The sequence below is a fragment of the Schistocerca serialis genome, chromosome 5 (genome assembly GCF_023864345.2).
Source record: "Schistocerca serialis cubense isolate TAMUIC-IGC-003099 chromosome 5, iqSchSeri2.2, whole genome shotgun sequence".
Classification (NCBI taxonomy): Eukaryota; Metazoa; Arthropoda; class Insecta; order Orthoptera; family Acrididae; genus Schistocerca; species Schistocerca serialis.
This window is the reverse complement of record NC_064642.1, coordinates 27398055-27420160: the sequence shown is the minus strand read 5'-3', so window position 1 is coordinate 27420160 and position 22106 is coordinate 27398055. Positions and strand designations below refer to the sequence as shown.

The window sequence follows — 22106 nt, the reverse complement described above, 5'->3', positions numbered from 1 at the left end:
AATTTGGTGAGAACCAACAGGTCACCTCTACAACTGCTATTTCTGTGTTGCTGACTCATCATATGAGAGGCAAGAAAGCCAATGTTTTTGCATATCCAGACTAGCCATCATCTCTTAGGCCCATTGCACACATTGAGGAGTTTCCTATTCTTCTTCTTCTTCCTCCTCCTCCTCCTCCTCCTCCTCCTCCAGTACTGTGAAGATAGCAGTAGTGAGTCAAATACCGAATTCGACCATTGAGAAGACTTCTCAGAGGATGATGGTGCTATACTTCACTACTTCACACAAAATGAGTTAAATAACTTTATCAGGGATCTGCGACTTACAAAATCCAATGCAGAAATTCTAACATTGGGATTAAAGAAGTGGAACCTACTGGATAAGAGCTACAAGATATCCAATAAGAGGAAACACCATGAAACTTTCTCACAACACATTAAGCTGACAGACAAACTGCAGTTGCCACAATGTGCTATGTCTCTTCAAAGAAATTGTGTTTAACTATGATCCAAAGGGCCAACAACTCAATGAATGATAACTCCTGCAAGAAGCTGAAAGCTCTTCTCCTGCATAATGGAAACAAATATCCCTGAATTCCAATCACTCATTCGACTTGCCTAAAGGAAGATTACACAAGTGTTCAATATCATCTTCAGGTAGTAAAATATGCCAAACATCAGTGGGATGCAGCTGCTGATCTCAGAATGACTGCATTTTTGATGGGATAGCAGGGACACAGGCATACATTTTCAGATTGTTAAATGGCCATTGAGGATGGAGTTTGTTGATGGCCAAAAAAACATGGAGGTAACTCCTTGTCAAGCAGGAAAATATGCTAATACCTCCCCTCCATATTAATCTTGGACTCGTCAAACAGTTTGTAAAGGCATTAGATACAACATCAGATGCAATGAAGTACCTTCACAATGTGTTCCCCAATCTATCAGAGGCTAAGATAATGGATGGAATATTTGTGGGAGCCCCAAGTGAAAACATTACTTTGTGATGACACGTGCATCAGCAAACTTCTACTAGTTCATAGAAAGGTTGGGAAGAGCTTCCAGCATGTAGTGTATGGTTTCCTAGGGAATCACAGGGTGGACAATTATGAAGATGTGGTAGAGGATCTTTTGAAGAACTACAAAGCAATGGGGTTCAGCTTGTCTTTGAAGCTGCATGTACCCCATTCATATCTAGATGTTTTCAAGTCTCATACGGGTGCATATTCAGAGGAACAAGGTGGAACGTTCCATCAGGTCTTAAAATTCTTTAAAAGAATGTACCAGGGACAGTATACTGAGAGAATGCTTGGTGATTACATATGCGGACTGATGTAACTTACAAGAGGAAACGCAGGTAGGCAACACATTTTTAAGCATTCTGTACATGAAATATAAACATTTTCATGTACCTTAACACTTTTGTCATTACGAAATCAATAGATGCGTCATTTTGTAGCAAACAACCTAACGTTTCATAAAAGTGTCATTTTGATTTGATGTGACTCGCATTTGTGATGTGGCAAATATCCCACCAGTAATCAATTTCTTCCTACACTCATTGCAGCAAATCAGGCGTAACTTGTGCAACGGCAGCATATATTCAATTTTTCAGGTCAGCTAAATTGTTTGTCAGGGGAAGAACATATACACAGTCTTTAATGAAACCACGAGAAATGGTGTCACATCTGGGGATCAAGATGACCATGCAATTGGCCCTTCACAGCCAATTCACTAACCTGGGAAGCCATTATCAAGGAACCTTGGAATGCCTGTGGGGAAATGTGGTGCACTTTATTGTCGATAGTAAACCATCCCATATCAGTCATCTTCATCTTGTTTTTCCATTTTTGTGGGCTAAGCTCTCCCTAATCTGTTTGACATATCATCAAAATGTGGGAGACCTGGTGATTTATAATGTCGCAGTGAATTATCTGCCTCAGCAAATTTACTGTGCCAAGGGTAAATTGTAGGCCTACTTGGAGGTTCTTCAGCATATTCGGTGCAAAATTTACACCAAACAGTTGTTACAGAGTTTGTTTCATGAAAGCAAAACACATAGCAAACATATTCCACACTAGTGAAAGTAGCCATTTTAATTGTGCACTATGCTGGCACTACTGGTGGCGAAATGGAGTACTGAGGCACTATGTGTTTCAAATTTGAGGTGGTTATGTACTGAATAGGATTGGGGAGAAGAGAAGTTTGTGGCACAACTTGACTAGAAGAAGGGATCAGTTGGCAGGACAATGTTCTGAGGCATCAAGGGATCACCAATTTGGTATTGGAGGGCAGCGTGGAGGGTAAAAATCGTAGAGGGAGACCAAGAGATGAATACACCAAACAGATACAGAAGGATGTAGGTTGCAGTAGGTACTGGGAGATGAAGAAGCTTGCACAGGATAGAGTAGCACGGAGAGCTGCATCAAATCAGACTCAGGACTGAGGACCACAACAACAACAACAACAACAACAACAACATGTACAAAATGACACATCTACCAATTCTGTAAGTTATCTCAAGTCCTCTTTGATTCAACCTGTACATTTACTGCATTTACATTTTTCTCAAACATTGTAGTTAAGAATTTCGCTTTGTTTCATGGGTTTTAATTGTTCCAAATAAATGCATTTTCCTGAAATTAATAAAAATCAATGCCATTTCCCTAAAAGTAATTTCCCACATTCAAAACAGAGTTTACATAGTGTTTTGAAACACACTGCATCAGTAACAACAAAAAATTAACTTAAAATAAAATCTTATTACATGGTGTAACAGAACCCAATATGTTTCTCTAGATAGCCAGTGTCCATCAGTATTGCCAGGACTGTCCCAGGGAAGTGTGATAGGATAACTTATTTTCTAAATAAATGATCTGGCAGACAGGTTGCACAGCACTCTGTGGTTGTTTGCTGGTGATGCTGTGGAGTACAAGAAGGTGTCAAAGTTGACTGACTGTAGAAGGATGACTTAAGACAAAATTTCTAGTTTGTATTATGAATGGCAGCTGCATCTAAAAGTAGAAAAATGTAAGCTAATGCTGATGAGTAGGGAAGATAATCCTGCAATGCTCACATACAGCATCAGTAGTATACTGCTTGACAGTCATGTCGATTGAATATCTAGCTGCGACGTTGCAGAGCGATATGAAATGGAAACAGCATGTAAGGATTGTAGTGGGGAAGGTGAATGATTGATTTTATAGGGAGAATTTTAGGAAAATGTGGTTCATCTGTAAAGGTGACTGCATATAGAATACTACTGCAACCCATTCTTGAGTACTGCTCAAGTGTTTGGCATAACCGCCAGGTCAGATTAAAGGAAGACATCGAAACAATTCAGAGGTGGGATGCTAGTTCTGTTACTTGCAAGTTCAATCAACATGCAAGTATTATGCAGATGCTTCAGGAACTCAAATGAGGATTGTTGGAGGGAAAGTGACATTCTTTTCGAGGAACAATATCAAAGAAATTTGAAGAACCAACATTTCAGGCTGACAGCAGAACTATACTACTGCTGTGAAATCCATTTCACATAGTGGACACAAATATAAGAGAAATTACAGCTTGTACAGAGGCATAAGACAACTGTTTTCCCTCACTCTATTTGCAAGTGGATAAGGAAATGAAATTACTAGTAGTGGTACAAGGTACCCTCCGCCATGACCAATAAGGTGGCTCATAGAGAATGAATGTGGATGTGGATGAAAGGAATATGACACAAAATGAATGAGTAGCTTTGGAACATGAAATTTTGAATGAAACAATGATAGGGGATTAGCAATCATGATGTCATTATAGCCACTAAGATTATGAAAGTTAATAAATTAGTCAAGAAGGTTAGGAGAGTGTTTCTGCTAGATAGATCAGATAAGCAGTTATTAGTATCTCTCTCACACAGTGAATTGGCATCACTCAGTTTCAGCAAGATGGATGTAGAGGAATTATGGGCAAAGTTTAAGCAGATTGTAAATCATGGTCTGGAAAGTTATGTGCCTAGTACTCGGTTCAAAAGGGAGCGCACAAATGACGACAAGCAAAGGTTATTAGAGATTTGGGTGTCTGTGAAAAGATATATGTGCAAAGCATACAACAACTACCACCATCACAGCTCAGAAAAAGATCTTGCAGAAAACCCGAGGAAATTCTGGTGTTATGTAAAATCGCAAAGTGGGTCTAAGGCTTCTATTCAATCCATCGTTGACCAATCTGGTGTGGCAGTTGAAGATAGCAAAACGAAAGCCAAAGTTTTAAATTTCACATTAAAGAAACCATTCACACAGAATAATCAGACGATCATACTGTCATTTGACCATATAGTAATCATCCCTGGTGTAGAGAAACAGCTGAAAGATTTGAAAGTAAATAAATCATCAGGTCCAGATGGAATCCCAATTTGATTTTACAAAGAGTATTCTATGGCTTTGGCCCTTGCCTAGCTTGCATTTCTCATGAATCTCTCACCCAGCATGAAGTCCCAAGCAACTGGAAAAATGCACAGGCGTCTCCAGTATCTTCTGTTTGCTGCAGAATCCTTGAACATATTCTTAGTTTGAATATAATAAACTTTCTTGACACTGAGAAGCTTATGTCCATGAATCAGCATGACTTTAGAAGACATCGTTCATGCGAAACTCAGGTTGTCCTTTTCTCATGATATGCTGCGAACTATAGGTGAAGGGCATCAGGCAGATCCCATATTTCTATATTTCCAAAATGCATTTGACACGGTGCCCCATTGCAGGCTGTTAATGAAGGTACGAACATATGGAACAAGTTCACAGACATGCAAGTGGCTCGAAGACTTCTTAAATAATAGAACCCAGTCTGTTCTGCTCGACAGCGAATGTTCATCACGGTCCAGGGTATCATCGGAGTGCCCTAGGGAACTGTGATAGGACCACTGTTGTTGTCTATATACATAAATTACTTAGCGGACAGGGTGGGCAAGAATCTGCGGCTGTTTGCTGATGATGCTGTGGTGCATGGTAAGGTGGCAAAGTTGAGTGCCTGTAGGAAAACACAAGATGACTTCAACAAAATTTCCAGTTGGTGTGATTAATAGCAGCTACCCTAAATGTAGAAAAAATGTAACTTAATGTGGATGAGTAGGAAGATCAAACCTACAATGTTTGGATACAGTATTACTACTGTCCTGCTTGACACAGTCAAGTTGTTTAAATATCTGGGCATAATGTTGCAAAAGGATGTGAAATGGAACAAGCATGTGAGAAGTGTGGTAGGGCCAACAAGTGGTTGACTTCAGTTTATTAGGAGAATTTTAGGAAAGAGTGGTTCCCTTGTAAAGGAGACAGCAAATAGGATGCTGGTGTGACCTATTCCCAAGTAATACTCGAGTGTTTGAAATCCGTACCACGTCAGATTGAAGGAAGACATCAAAGCAATCCAGAGGCGGGCTCCAAGATTTGTTACTGGGAGGTGCTTCAGGAAATCCCTGAAGGGGAGGCCTTTTTTTTTTTTTTTTTTTTTTTTTAGAAACCAACATACATTGTGTGTAGGGACTACGAAAATAAGATAAGAAATTAGGGCCCATAGAGAGGTATTTAGACAGTTGTTTTCCCTTGCTCTATTTGTGAGTGGAACAGGAAAGGAAATGACTAGTAGTGGTACAGGGTACTCTCTGCCACACACTGTATGGAGGCTTGTGGAGTACCAAAGTAGATGTAGATTGTAGATGTAGATGCACAAAGACTACGAGAGTACAGTACGAGGAGGATACATTTCAGCACACAACTGCACCATTGCTCTAACAGTTACATGGTACCTGCTTTATATGAACACTGTATCGAATTCTTCAGTTGTTGCATACATTGTAAAAGTCCAAATAACCTCAGCAGCAATTTGGCCACTACAACAATGGTGCACAATTGATGGGCTTCCAGGGTAAAGGTAAACACACAAACCATACCAGGGTAACGTGTTTTTCTATATAGCAGGGCAGTCAACTGTAGGGTCTTTTTTTCCTGACAGCAAGACCGTGGTTTGTGGCATGCATCTGCCTTCATTTGTATAAGCTCACTGTGTTCATTAACCTTTTTTTACTCCATCATGTACCTGTGAGCAATTTATTGGGATGTTACCACTATCTCAGAGTTTCACATATTTTGACAACAGTCTGAGATGCAAAGACTTCTTGCTTTTCTCAACTAGTTTTTCTCTCTCAATTTATTTTAATTCATAATACATCAACTTACTTATATCACCCAAAACCTGGTGAAAATCTTACACTGGTGGCATGTATGTCAGATGTATTAACTACAGCTATCTGTCGTCGTCATTTGTGGTGGTAACAAAAGGAGGAGAATAGGGAAACTCCGTACAATCACATAGCCTCCGGTAATACACCTAGCCGAATTTCATCATCTAATGGGCAGCCCATCACCAACAGTGCTACACGCTGACCCCCCCCCCCTTCCCAATTAGAAAGTGTTGAAGAAGGGAGGCAGTTGAGTTTGGAATTTAAACCATTACATTGGAATAAAGTGACAAGGATTTTCAAGCACCCCCCCCCCTCCCCCCCGATCCCTCCATCAAACAAGACACCAGGAATTTTATATCCCATGTCTACTCCCTGTGCTGCCTTAATTATGGATTTCCCCCACCATCAGGGCATTAACTATCTTTAAGTCAAGTGCCACTGCACATTACTGATGCCTGCTACGTAGGTGAGAAACAATATGAATCATTAATACTTTTTCAGTAATCAACTTTTGCAACAGAGCAAATCATCACAAAACTGAACTATACATGGTGATGAGATAAGACTAAATACAAATTAGCTGTGTTGTTTTTGTGGTCTTTAGTCTGGAGACTACTTTGATATAGCTCTCCATGCAAGTGTCTCCATAACTACCACAACCTACACCCACTTGAACCTGTTTACTGTACTCACATCTTTGTCTCCTTCCACAATTTGTAACCCACACATCCAGCCTCTATGGCCAAACTGAGAATTTTTTTGATGCCACTGACCATGTTCTATCAACTTATGCCTGGTTTTGTCAAGTTCTGCCATAAAACTCTTTTCTCTCCAGTTCAATTCATTGCTTTGTTTACCAACTAAGATTAAAAATTCCATCCAACTATTTTAACATTATGTGACAACACAAAAAACAATCCACAGGCATCTACAACTGTTCATCACATTTTATATGATTTACTGTAACCAAGAATCCACCACATCTTGCAGTAAAAGTGGTCTTATGGTGTACCATGGTTTTTTGTTGTGTACTGCATTTGGTAACTGTTTGCGAGGTCAATGATGAGTAGTAAACAAGACGAATTAATAGCTTACACTAGAACACAGTACCACCAAGAAAATAGCATTTGAAAAACATTGTCATGATGTCAAGTGCATGAAATTACGTGACAGCATAATGGAATATATTGTGCAGAATACTGTCATATAAAACAGAATATTCCATAAAATTTAAATTGTACTCTTAGGTACCTGTTTGACCATCACCTCAAAAATCGAGACATCACAAAATGCTCCTCAAAGCTTTTGAAACAACAATTGTCTTATGCTACAGATCAGTACATCACCACAGTCAGTTTTTCTACAGTCACATTCATTGGCTTCAATAACTCAAAACCAAACTACAACATTGGACTCCCAAGAAATCCTGTCATATTCCAAGAAACAGAGAGTACAAGAAATAAATACAAGAACCAGTCACCAACACAATAATCCACAATAGTCACATCAATAATCATCAGTCTCATGCTCTCCATGTGGAAAGCAAAGCACTCAATTTTGTCTCTATCTTCCACCAAAATAAAGTCATTAGAATTAGTGATTCTCACTGGCACTCAAAAGTGCCAACACGAATTTGAGGGCAATACAGGAAATGTAAAACATGCACACAAATATTTCACAGCTCTGATGTTCTTTGAAAGTTACTGGTTCTTTCACAAGCTGTAATCACAAATGTTTCTCTCTATCAGCCTCAGTTAAGCTATAAGGAAGTTATACCTCTATGCAGATAAACGAATCACAGGGTAAATTAAATAACTTTAACACCATTAAACAGACTCCTTTTGCTAAACTAATTACAGAAGGTGGCAGTGTTAAAGGGTGAAAAAGTGCTATAGCAAGAGCTGGATATATTTATAATTTCAGTAAACAGGGACAGTACTCACCAAAATCTGACCTAGTTAGAATACACTGCATAGGGTGCTCAGTCGTGTGTCTTGTGGTGGTTGCTCCTACTTCATAGCATGCAGCACACAAATCATAATCATAGCATATTAAACACTTGTAACGTCGTCCACGAAAATTTCCTCTCAAGCACGCATCACAGCTAACGCCTGGAAAATACACGGGTTCATTATGCAAGCAGCAAATGTAGCACTCGTCCAGTCAACAGTCTAAAACTAAATTGTATGAAGTAACTAAATTTTTACTATGTGCAGCTCTTTCAACGTGTTCATTTTTTCCCATTAAACATCACAGAAAAAGAACTATACCCACATCCATGATAAAAGGCATCAATTGCAGCGATGCGGTGCTCAATAAAGGAAGCAGCTGAGCAAATACCAGTGCTAGCAGAAAATGTGGCCAACAGGAAAAGGAGAGGCAACAACAGACAGTTCCTGAGTCTCAAACTGTGCTTGCATACAAGTGTCTCTGCTGTCATGAAAGCTAACCCTTAACACTTTCGCTGCGGCTGACGCTTATAAGCGTCGCAACAAGCCATGAGCCAGTGCAGCTGACGCTTATAAGCGTCCGCGCTCACTATCGGATTACTCAGTCTAGTTGCAGTGTCTAAGCTAGCATCATAGCGTGTAAACTTTTGTTTTCTGTGATCAGTTATCGAATGTATATTGTTCATAATGGCGGCTAATGAACGTTTGAATGACGCCTGTGTGACCCGTATAGGTGTCAGACAGCAAACAGACTTTAAAACAAGACCACAATACAGTCGAAGCTTATTTGAAGTAATGCATCTAAGGTGTCATCATTAAGTCGGTGTATAACATGACCATACAGATCTTACAAGGTCTTTACGTCAGCCTGTAACTCAGGTGTGCTTAGGAGCGTCGGTTACGAGCGGTAGCTGCACTTTCGGAGTGTTACCGGCCCGCACTCGCAGGTTGCCGGGCCGCACTGGAGAGTTGCGCGCCTGCACCGATGCCGCAGCGAAAGTGTTAAAGCACATTTTTTGCTACTGTGCTTCTTAAGAGCAATGGACCACACAGCCAAATAAAGTTTTGCTGTTTCTCATCCCTTCCACATTCAACAGTAACACCACAAACACAGCGTAATATATAGGTAACCAACTGCAGTAGAGTGCCACAACAATCAAAAGTGAGATGAACTCCAGGTGTATCTGACTGGCAAAGCTGCTGCACTCCAATATCTGTGGTGCACTCAGATGCTGCAGATGTTTTGGGATCCATGCTTGTTTATCACCTAACTGAGGTCAGCTTCTGTGTTTTGAAAACAGTATTTTTGGCACAATAACACAAAATTTCAATATGAAATAGTTAGTTTCAGTTGACACCAGCCACCTTCAGATTTTAAGACACATGCTACCGTTCACTCCAACCCCTAAGGAACTGACATTGTCAACATCAACATGAAAATGGCTGCCGATGCCCAAAACTGGTAATTTCGTATTGAAATTTTGTATGACTATGCCAGAAAGTAAGCTATTTTCAAAAAAAGCATTCAAACAAATACTGGAATCTCCAGTATGACTGAAATGTTGTTCTTTGTGAATAGTAGACTTTTATGTCAGTTTGATTGCAGCACTACTGGTAAACTATCATTATACTGTAACTGGTTTGACAGTATGCAGATGGCATTTGAAACAATACAGTATTGTAAATAACGAGATGAAACACACTTTTTCTGTGTTTTGAAATGTACTCCAAAATATGAGTCTGCAATAAATAATCATGTTTCACCCTTTATTATGAGTTTGACATGTCTATGTGGCTGATTTATGCACCACAGTAATTATGTGAAACTATAATTACTGAAACAATCTTACTGCATAAATGCTGCATTTATGCAACGCTAAAAATTGTTCCAAAAGGATGGAGCCAGTGGTACAAATGAGGGAATGCCAACAGTACTCAGGTAAGATATATTAATTGGCCACTCAAGATCAAGATGATGATGATGATGAAGGTAAAGGGCGCTCAACATCGTGGTCAACAGTGTCCTGATGAAAAGTCAGCATTCCAATCTCATGGGTGGGGATGAAGGCTGTCCTCACATCTGGAGCAGTTGATAATGCATTAAGTCTGCCTCCATTCCCTATCAGTCATGCCTGTGTGGTCGATTTGAGCGACCACAGTTTGTTTTCTGTCACCTGCAACTGTTCAGTCTCCCACTGACGTATGATGCATCTATGAGAAAACGAGATGATGGCATGCAATGGGATGGGACACTGAAGGACAACACCATTCCAACATGCTTCTTTGGCTCCTTTGTTGGCCACGATCTTTCCCTGTATTCCGATGTGGCCAGGTACCCAGAAAAGGATCACCTCTTTACCAAAGCATTGGAGCTTCTGTAAAGAGTCATGGATGAGCTGAATCAACTGGTTTACTGGGCACATTCAGTGAAATTCTTGTAGTGCACTAAGCGAGTTGGAACAGACGAGAAACGTCAAATAGTGATCTCTGAATCCTCTCCAGTGCTTTAATAATGCCATATAATTCCACTTCGAGGATTGAGTGAGATGGTACTGGGAATGTTGCAGATCAAAATGACATGAGTGGTGGAAAAGTGCTCTGGGACCAGGCAGTTATGTTCCTAGACGTGTTCAGTATATGATACAGGCTGTCTAAACAGAAAGTTTATCTCTGGTTACGCAGACTTATCCCAGCAAACATTACATTCAGTTTAAAACTGTTTCAAATGTTATATTAGTCCCAAAAAACTACATATGCAAATATTTTTGTTCTAGTTTCCCAGCTTGGTGTGTGCCATTTACTTCCACATCAAACACGGCAGCATGCCTAGACAGACTTATGGATTCAGTCACTCATCTAAAATGTAACAGTGAAATAGTTTATAATTTTAGGACTAAAATAAAATTACTACAGTATTTTCACAGAAAAGCAGATAGATGAATTATTGAAAAAATATTTAGCAGATACTGACTTGAAATAAACAGCTATAATTAGTGAGACTACATTGACATATCCTGTAGACTTACTGGAAAAACACAAACGAAGAAACAACTTTGCTTCGATGGTCTCACTGGAATTATTTAACACTGAATGCAATATAAGAGGAAGGTTTCTGTTTAGCCTGAATATAAATCAAATTGAATATAAGAAAAACAACAAACTTAGATAGACTGCATTAACAGAACAAAATGTGCACATGAGTTAAACAGATAACATTTACTAGAATTTCATCAAGTCACATTTCAAACAGTTATAAATATCTAACTATGTGCAGGTACTGGTATGTTACGACATATGAGTAAACCGTTCAACTTTTAGATAGTATCAAGTTAAGAACACTGTATAGTCTATCAGACAAAGGAGTCCATTTCAGGAATTAAGTACACCATTTTCTGCAGCTTATTTACTGCAACCCTGGAAAAACTTGAACGTACCACATATAAAAAATGTTTATTGAGAGTCTTCCAGGACAACACAAAATGTCTAAATACCAAGTGCTGACTTCTAACTGAAATGTGGGAAAATGACAATATGCAATCTTAAGTATAGAACCTCCCTCTTCCTTCCAGTATCTTCTTTTACAATTGGTTCTCTTTAAGCTCGCCAAATACAAAGAACAAAGACAACAGCTAACAAGACTGTCATTAATAAACAATTACTGTTGGGTGAAGAAATAGGACAACAATGTACTAAAAACAGAAACACCAAACAAAAGTTATTCTGGGTCAAAAGGAATATTCAGTACTTAACTGGCTTCAACCAATGACATAATGGTAATGTGATGTCACTTTCTGGTGTGTACTGTCACTGTTTGGTTGTCAGTTGGCTAAGCCAACACGTGTGAAAGCAAAAAACCTGGTTGTGGTGACAGATTGATTTCTAACACAGCCATTGGGGGGGGGGGGGGGGGGGATAATTGTTGCCGATATCACATTATAGTCGCCATGTTTATGACATTTGTTGCACATCATTGATCAAAGCCGTAAACTAGTACTGAAAATTCCTCTTTATCTGTCATACGTTGAAACCAATGCAAAACAGGCCTACAGTAGATGCAAATAACAGAACACCACAATTAGAATCTATAAGTTAAGTTACTTTCATGTTCCATTTTGCACAATAAATAATCACGATGTGGAACGAGTCATTTTAAATTCATATTGAAAATTAATCTATTTGTACTCTAAACGTCACTATATAATTCCCCCCACTCCTGAAATGAAAACAAGATAACAGATTAAGTTAGCAATTCTTACCCACCACCTTTTACATGTTACAAACATAGATTTAATTCTTCTACAGAATAAAAAGGAGTTGTCAAGGAGAAACTTTTTTTCAATTTATTTTCAAATTTTATCTCGCTGTCAGACATTTTATATCACTGGGTAAGTGGTCAAAAATTTTTGTTGCAGCATTGTATACCCGTTTCTGTGCTAAAGACAACCGTAATGTTGAGTAATGAACGTCATTTTTTCTTCTAGTATTGTAAGCTTCCAAACTACACCAAGCCCACACAAAACAGGAACAGAATCCTTCAGGCTTTCTCAGCTAGGTGTTGTCATGTTGAACAATTGGGTTTCTACCAATTATTTAGATGCGAATAACAAGCAGGATCCTGACTGTTCAACTTGACAGGGACTGAATGACTGACTGCTGAGGATTAGGTGTCATGGGTCTTTATACTCCAACAAAATTTACTCTGTACGACAAAGACCAAGTTCTTTAAGAAATTATGTGAACCTTGACTAAGGGTTCTGAGAATATTTCCTTTTCTGCATCTTTTGTACCATTTATCCAAATCGCTTTTACTTCAGAGTGTTTCAAAAGTAACTAGGCCTATTCAGTTTTATACATGGGTCGTATACAGTTTTTGTTTTGGTAGAAAGTAGGCACAGAATTCTTACAAAACACATTTCCTTTGTAATGTTATGCTGTTAAAGCCACCACAGCCTTGAAAAAGAAAATTATGGAAAAGAACATACTGCATGAGAGAGTACATCAAGGCAACAAAAATTATAATATTATATACTACATATTTTAGTTGGGTTTAAAATCACAAGTATACTAGTTCATTATGTTTGGAAAGGGCTGAAATAATGTGACCTTTTCTTCACCTTTACCATACAAACTACATTTTCATGGTGGTGTGGTGTTACAGAAGCAAGTTTCTGAACATACATTTTAATTTACTTTTGTGTAATAAGTCTGCCAGGTGCAAATAGTGTTAAGCATAACAGTCTTAGTGCACCTTTATTTACATGTAGTAACTTTTTTTTTTTAAGTGAAAATTCTTTGTGGAAAAAAGACTTCGCCGAAGACATCCTGTGAATGCAGAACTGTCACCCTAGTATGAGAGCATTTTCATTATCAGCAGGTAACAACAGGAAGGGAAGCTATCATTTCCAGCCACAATATCAATATCTAGCATAAATTGGAGGATTTTGATGTAAACAGTACAGCTGTCAATAGCTGGACAATATTTTTTTTCAATTCTGGAAATATAACTTTGTACAGAAAATAGCACTGAGCAAGTTATATCTTCCAAGTTTCTCCGCATATCTGCCACCTTCCAATTACATAATGTAAAAATAAGAAAATATACTATCATTTTACGAACATCAAAATATTTACACAAAAACTGTTTTACCAATTAAAGAGACTGCATGATATACAATATTATACTTTATTAACTTAGTAAACAAACATTTTCCATAGTACAACAAACTTTTAAGAGCGCAAAGACATTAGTAAACCATATTCAAACAGCTCTTACTCGTAATAACAACTTGACAACAGACAGTAATGAAGTGGAATGAACGTCATGTAAACGTAAATATGGGCAAAAAATTACAAAGAAAATGAATGCAGTCCGAGGTGGATCTGTGTAAACTACTGGTTGCGCTATCGAGTTCGGGGAACAGCCACTGAGTGCTCACACTTTGTACAGATCATATAAAACATCATTTATGACATTAACATTTAAATGCACTAGACAGCAGACTGGCATACTGTAGCAGCAATTCGCACGCAATGCAGCTCATATATTCTCACAATCTCGCTCGCAACCAGGATAAACGTTGTCTCCATTATGACGTGTTCAAATTACTAGTGAAAGGGAGGTCATCACATTTTATCTCAACAAAGAAATTTTCAGATGGGCTGTAACATTTTCAAGATTATTTCTAATAAGTGCCTACGGCAGTTCACACTTCACTACAAATTTACACATCATTCTGCGTGTCAATACGAAAACCTGCAAAGTTACTGTTCGAAGTACGAAACGCCTTAAGAAAGAGACTTTATTCTGGCGAAAAAAATCCCGCAATGTTTATTCGATGTTAAAATACAGTAGCAGGTCACGCCGTTATTATAATAAGTCCACAGGAGGAATAAACCCTGTTCTCTGACCTGTGATACAGTATCACTCACCTTCATGTCGGGACATTTCAGAGAGTGCTCGAAGCCCTCCTAATTTTACCTGCCCTTAGTGAATTCCTTGGATTCTACGCTATCGATAATATCTACGTATACAAATATATATTCATCAGCACAGTCCCATCGACGAAAATTTCTCAATATAGCCCCATCTCTAAACCTAACCCTCAACTAGGCCATAATGACGTCACACGAATTTGTGTCCCATCATTCCATACGGAATCACAGAGGAGAAATGGCTGAAAGGATTGGACGTGTTTTCGTTTACGGAGGAAAAGGCGCTCTTGGCGCGGCTTGTGTTCAACATTTTAAAGCTCAAAAATGGGTAAACACTCACTTTCTTAATTATATAACTATGTTTAGAATATGAAGATCATATAGATTCGTGAAGATACTTACAAGAGATATTTTCTGTGAGGAGCCACTCTTGCTGGATGTAGAAAGCGTATCCACATTGCATTCGATGGCTCAAAAAAAAAAAAAAATAATAATTAAAAAAATTACTAGGTACATCCAGTTGTTTTCCAAATTAGCGATAGAAGACCATGAATAGCCAAGAGCTCTATGGTATGTCGCCGTTGAAACGTCTCTGATCTTTCTGAGCAGGTGTTGCAGCCTCGCATACGGATAGAATTGTGGTTGCTAAATTTATACCATGTAAGACTTCCTGAATTGGAAGCAAAATTTTAGAAATGTATCGAATATCTGCCCATAATGAGCGGAAGGTGCCCTATTAATGCTGTCCCATTGATATGCGTGTATTAGAAAATTGTATGCCAATTTAGGCAATTCGAATTAATCCGCTAAATGTGTTAGTCTGCCAAATTCGTGAACTTTGAATTTTACATGTTTCGCGTAATGGTTACGTTAAATTATACGAACGTTTAGTTCAATCACACGATTGCTGAAAACTGATGAGTGTCATTTCATACGTGCTTATCTGTAGCCTACCCATCATTTCACGTCAAATCACCCAATTTTAGAAATAGTTTCCGTCTGGCTATCTCAGATTTTGTTAAAACTTTTACCATATGCTGTATGCTGGCACCAGCGCCATTAGCTTGAAGACAGACGATGAGAGTATTATCGTGAATAATTAATCAAGTTTGACAGCCCTTTTAACACTTAACTTTTGCAGTGCGAAATCTGTAACTTGCTGTTTCTACCCAACTATTGGCGCCATGTTCAAATATAACAAGGATGAGGTCAGTGAGGTGACAAATGTTCCACAACTGTTGCTCAAAGTTCGAGAAAAACAAATACGTGACCACCCCAGTTTCAACCATTGATATTCCAGCCTAAAACTTTTTTTTGTCACGATATTCGGTTATCTATCAAGACAGCTGATATTAGACCACATGATGAATATTAATTTCAAGATTGTTCACTTAGCTTCAAAGGCAAGTGACTTCGTCGAATTATAAACACATGTTTGATACAAATGGATCCATAAGAATCATTTAATTTTCAGTGCCATGTAAATGGGAAAATGGAGTTGGTCCATGATAGCTTTGCTACTATCAATTTAGAAAAATTGTTAGTAGCTCTGTAGCTATACAGGAATAGTCATAGGTATGTCTCTTCTTACGGGTTCCTTAGCCTGAATTGGGTCACTTTATCAGGTTCCCAAGTCTGTTACAGTGTTTCTGATCAGGTTTTCAAGCCCACTGCTGGGTTGATCAGGTTTTGAAGCCTGAGTTACTCTGTAGTATTGATTTGATTTGAAGTTTTGTTCGATTTTGAGACAGTTTGCACAGGGAACTTGTACTGGCATTCCATCATTGTTGTGGATGGAGCAGGAGTGTTGGCAATAATGTGTTGCTCTGAAACCCAGCAATAGTCTTTTCTATCTGGCCAACAGAACAAACATGCAGGGCCCTCGGGATGCATGAAGTCTCTTAGCACATTATTCTATTAAAGTGATAAGTCATAGATGTTCCTAATTCACCATTTATTCTCATAAATACAGGCTACCTATTGTCCAGGTTGGAGATTAAAAATGTTTTCTACAAAGCAGCTTCTGATAGACTGATCAAAGTTAGCTATAAAAGATGCTGTATCGTTTGAAACTTTGCCGATAAAAATTGGTTTTTTAAAAATCTGTTGGTACAGATTGGTGATAACCTCTTGTTCCAAAAAAGGTTTTGCCATTTTCAAACCTTTCCTTTTGAGCCAATTTTACAGTATCAACTTCAGCCCCTTCAACAAACAGCAACTTGTTTCCATGCATGTTCTCATCACAAAATATGAACAAATGACATATATATCACTGAAGGCTTTTGCTGTTGCACCAATTCCATCACATGGTAATTTACCATGGTATGTCCCAAAGAATTTCTATTCAGTGTTGCTCACAAAATCATTTGCATGATTACATAAGATATTGTTCATTAGATTTTTGTGTTGGACGACAGAACCCACACTAAAAATAATTACTGACCCTGAACATAATTACTTTTGCATTCTAGGAGACCACTCATTGAAAAGCAGAAGCATTGAGTTGTATATAGGCGTACACAGAGAGGAAGAAAACTTGCTAGCTTTCGGAGTAATCCTTTCATGAGCTGGAGTAAAAGTAAATACACACACTCATGAACCTATGCCCTTACATGGTGCTGGCTGGATTGACAGTACCTGTAACGCATTTTGGCAGATGGACTGGTTGTGTAGGGTGGTGGGTTACGTTGGGTGGGGCTGATAGGAGGAGGAGGCAGGAAGAGGGATTGGGGGTGGGTGGCTATCAGCTCAGAGGGAGGCAGACCGGCTAGGCAGTTTTCCAGTTAGAATGTGGCAGGGAGGGATGGCAGGTATGTGGGCTAGGCATGTGATGCACAATTGTCAGAGATGTTTGGGAGCAGCACACACAAATAGCAATGTGGGATATGAATTGGGAGGGGTTGACTGGATGGAGGCAGGGGAGACTGTTGGGTGGAGGGTGCAGGAACAATGAGTTGCCATTGATTGAGGCCAGGAAAATTATGGGAGTGGAGGATCTGTTGTAAGCATAACTCCATCTGTGTAGTGCAGAGAAGCTGCTGCTGGAGGGAAGGATCCAGATGGCCTGGGTTGTGAAGCAGCCATTGAAATTGAACATGTTATGTTCAGCAGGTGCGTGTTGTGCCATAGAGTGGTCCACTATGCTCTTGGCCTTGACTACTCATTCAGGTTGACAGCTGGTCCAATGATTGCAGCAGAGCTTGTGTATGACATGGCTGCTTTCACAGGTGGTTCGGCTACTGATGGGGTAAGATAAGCCTGTGACAGGACCCTCAACCCCTGGTCTGATTCAGGTTCATTGATGATAGATTTTGACTTCACCACTTATTTCCCATTCACTTCGAGTGGTCCTCTTCTATACAGCATGCCATGTTCTTGGACATAGACCTCCGTCTCGCTGATGACTCCATCCGCAACTCTGTCCACATTAAACCTAATAACCACCAACAGTTCCTGCATTTTGATAGCTGCCATCATTTCTGCACCAACATCATGACTCTCCTCCAGTGGAATGTTCACGGCCTTCGGTCCCACAAAGAGGATTTACGACTGCTTTTAGCATCACAGCGTCCCCTTGTACTCTGCCTCCAGGAAATGAAATTGCGCCCTCATGACCGCTTTGAGCTTTCACATTTCTTGCTGGTTCGTTTTGACCTTCCCCTGAGGTTGGCATTCCATCTCATGGGGGCGTCGTGCTGCTCATATAGGATGACATTCATAGTCAACCCATCTTCCTGACTACCCATCTGCAAGCTGTTGCAGTTCACCTTTTCTTCCCCACCTGACCTTTTCCCTCTGTACCATTTATGTCCATCATTTGATGTCACCAGGGCAGACATCCTTCAGCTTATTGGGCAGCTATCTCCCCCATTTCTGCTACTCAGCGACTTTAATGCGCATCTTCCCATTTGGGGGTCTCCCAGAAACTGTCAGAGAGGTGCCACCTTGGCTGATCTTAATCAGCTCAACCTCTTCTGCTTTAATACTGGAGCACCCACTGTCCTTTCCAACTTCCAGCTCACCTATTCCCATTTGGATCTATCTTTCTGCAGTGCCCAGCTTGCCCATCATCTTGAGTGGTCCATTCTTTCTGATGCCCACTCGAGTGACCATTTCCCATGTGCTATCCCACTACTGACTCCTACCCCACCTGTTTGTACACCGAAATGGCAGCTTACTAAGGCTGACTGGCGGCTGTACTCTTCCCTGGCGACCTTCGAAGAAAAGATTTCCCCAGTTGTGATTACCACATGGAATCTCTCACAAACATTATCCTTACTGCTGTGGAATGTTCCATTCCTCACACTTCCTCTTTACCAAGCCGTGTCCCACTCCCTTGGTGGACTGATGCGTGCCGCAACGCAATTCGCGCACGGAGATGTGCTCCCCGCGTATTTAACCGTCATCCTATGATGGCGAAATGCAGTCATTACAAACGGATGTGTGTAAAGTGTCATTACATTCTTTGGGATACCAAAAAACCTAGCTGGATTTCATTCTCTAGTTCTTTTATCTGTTTCACCCCTTCCGGAACCAAGATCCATTCACCAAATCCGGCCTGACAGTAGCAGACGATGTTATCGTGGACACCTGCTGGAGAACTGGTATCCTCCGTACTCTTTTCACATGGGGCTCCCGTGGCCACCTGCCCTGTTTCCTTCAGGAATTTTTAAAAGTCAGAGTTTTTAAGGTGCATGTGGGTTCTGCCTTGTCGGACACCTTTATCCAGGAAAATGGTGTGCCTCAGGGTTCCGTCCTGAGCATTGTCCTCTTTGCTATCGCCACTAACCCTATAATGGCCTGTCTCCCGCCGGGCATCTTGGGCTCCCTTTTTGTTGATGATTTTTCCATCTATTGCAGTTGTCTTTGGACCTGTCTCACTGAGCAGTATCTGGAACAATGTTGTGATCGTCTTTACTCCTGGAGCATCGACAGTGGCTTCCGTTTTTCCACTGACAAAACCATCTGTATGAATTTCAGGCGGCGCAGTTGGTTTCGCCCACCGTCTTTACATCTTTGGCCTGTTGCCCTTCCGTTCATTGAAACTACAAAATCCCTGGGGTTCATAGTAGATAGGAAACACTCTTGGTCCTCCCATGTGTCTTATCTGGCAGCTCACTCTTCGTGGCTGCTCAGTGTCCTATGTCCTCAATGGTGCTTTGTTTATGCATCTGCATGTCCATCCCTCTTACGCGATCTCAGCACTATCCACCATTGTGGCATCCGTTTGGCGACTGGTACCTTTTACACTAGCCCGGTTGACGGTCTGTATGCAGAAGCTGCTGAACTACCACTGTCCTACCGCTGTGACTTTCTTCTCAGCAGGTATGCATACCGTTTGTCTGCCATGTGTGGCCACCCATCCTATGCCTCCTTCGATGATTCCTTTGATCGCCAGTATGGGGCGCATCCCTCTTCTCTGTTACCTTCTGGAGTCCGCTTTCGGCACTTGCTACGGTGACTTAACTTCATACTACCTGCAACTTTCCCAGTGGGTGTGAACCCTTCACCACGTTGGCTTTGTGAAGCAGCCCATGTTAACCTTGGCCTTCATTCTCTTACTTAGGACAGTATTCCAGCCTCGCTCTATCGCCTTCAGTTTCACGACCTTCTCATGGAACTTCATGATAGTATCTTTGTATGCACTGATGGCTCTCGGACTGACCATGGGGTCGGGTGTGCCTTCGTCATTAGCACCTATGTCTTTAGATATCGGCTTCCGGCACACTGCTCAGTATTTACAGCCAAGCTCTTCACCCTGTATCTGGCTACGAGTACATCCGGTGACACAGACTTTTCAATTGTGTCCTCTACTCAGACCCTCTCAGTGCCCTTCAAAGGCTATGTGCACTGTACACCATCCGTCTCTTAGTGTAGTGGGTCCAGGAAAACTGTCACTTACTCACTCTTGTTAGAGCCACTGTGATGTTTATGTAGGTCCCTGGTCATGTCGGTGTGCCAGGAAATGAGGCTGCTGCCAAGGCTACAGTCCTCGTACCTGAGCCCGCTAGTTCCTATATTCCCTCTGATGATCTCTGTGTTGCAGTGTCAGGAGGTGTTGTCCCTTTGGGATCGCCAATGGTCCACCCGCCACGGGAATAAGCTCCAGCTTATTAAGCCTCTCCCAGCAGCTTGGGCAACCACCTCTCGGCCCTCCTGCCGGGAGGAGGCCATTTCAACTGGGCTGTGTATTGGGTACTGCCTTTTTAGCCATCGTCATTTGATAAGTGGCGCTACCACGCCACTTCGTACACATTGCGCCCAAATTTTAGATGGCCACCACTTCCTGACGGAATGCCCATTTTTTAACCGTTAATGTTCCCGCTTGTGTTTGCCGACTGAGTTATCGGTTGTTTTAGCAAATGACGCGTGGGCTGTCGACCGCGTTTTACGTTTTATCTGCTAAAGCAATATGGTGGAGGCCATTTAATTTTTAGTTTTGGACCTCCGTTTCTGTATGGTTGCTTTCTTAGCCCTGTCTCCATGTCCCTGTTTTTAGCTGACTTCTCTTATGTCCATTGGGACTGAAGTATAGTCGTTTTTTAACTCCTCTCTGTCTTCGTGTTCTATAGTTTTGATTTGGGCGCGTATAACCCCAGTTGTTTTTTTGTGCCCTAAAGCAAAACAAAACCATACCAAAATTTCCCGACCAAAAAATGCCTCCCATACAGCCTAGCCACCCATGGATGATATATCTGCAGTGATGCAAACTCCCTTGCCCATTATACTGAAGACATTATGAAGACCTTCACAAGACAGGCAGTACCCCCGTCCCCAAAACCTAGTGCACAAGCAAATTTCTCCACACACACACACACACACACACACACACAAGAATCAGCTACAAAATAATGGGGACCTCGACACTCAATGTCACCCTGGACTGTAGTAACTGGACCATATCCTTCGCCAGGGCCTTCTCTCTTTATGCACTGAAATGGGGGACATCCACCCCGATATCCTTTCCACACTTCCTAAAGTGGTGTTCTGTCACCCACAAAACCTTCACAACATCGTAGTCCATCCCTGTGCCACTGCCACTGCCACTTCCAACCCCTTGCCACAGGGATGATATCCCTATGGCAGACCAAAGCGCAAGACCTGCTCCATCCATCTACTCAGCTTCTCCTACTCCAACTGCCACAGGCTTATGCTACCCTATCAGAGGCCATTGCCACCTGTGAAAGCAGCCCTGCCGTATACCAACTGTGGTACAAACACTGCACAGCTTTCTATGTTGGTATGACTACCAACCAGCATGGCCACTGCCAAACTGCTGCCAAGAACAAAGTTGAACACCTGATAGCACAACATGCTCAATTTCGATGGCTGGTTTACAACCCAGGCCATCTTGATCCTTCCCTCCAGCACCCACTCCTCTGAACTACACAGATGGGAGTTATCCTCTCAACACATCCTCTGCTCCTGTAATGATATTGTCCTGGCCTCTGTCTCAGGTAACCCAATGTCCCTGCACTCTCCACCCAACAGTTTCCCCTTCCTCCA

General features: G+C 40.9%; 2 protein-coding genes across 2 annotated transcripts in view; one reads left to right on the top strand and one right to left on the bottom strand.

The window, feature by feature from the left end:
* LOC126481720 (E3 ubiquitin-protein ligase Kcmf1-like) overlaps window positions 1-14784 on the bottom strand; it is a 99302-nt gene extending 84518 nt beyond the window's left edge. Inside the window, 2 exon segments of the mRNA XM_050105672.1 lie at window positions 8163-8330; window positions 14598-14784. Coding sequence (XP_049961629.1) covers window positions 8163-8330; window positions 14598-14613 — 184 coding nt within the window. The 5' untranslated portion in view covers window positions 14614-14784.
* Window positions 14780-22106, top strand: part of LOC126481360 (dihydropteridine reductase) — a 52492-nt gene continuing 45165 nt past the window's right edge. The window contains exon 1 of the mRNA XM_050105058.1: window positions 14780-14928. Within this exon, the coding sequence (XP_049961015.1) occupies window positions 14785-14928 (144 nt within the window). The 5' untranslated portion in view covers window positions 14780-14784. The remainder of the gene's footprint in view (window positions 14929-22106) is intronic.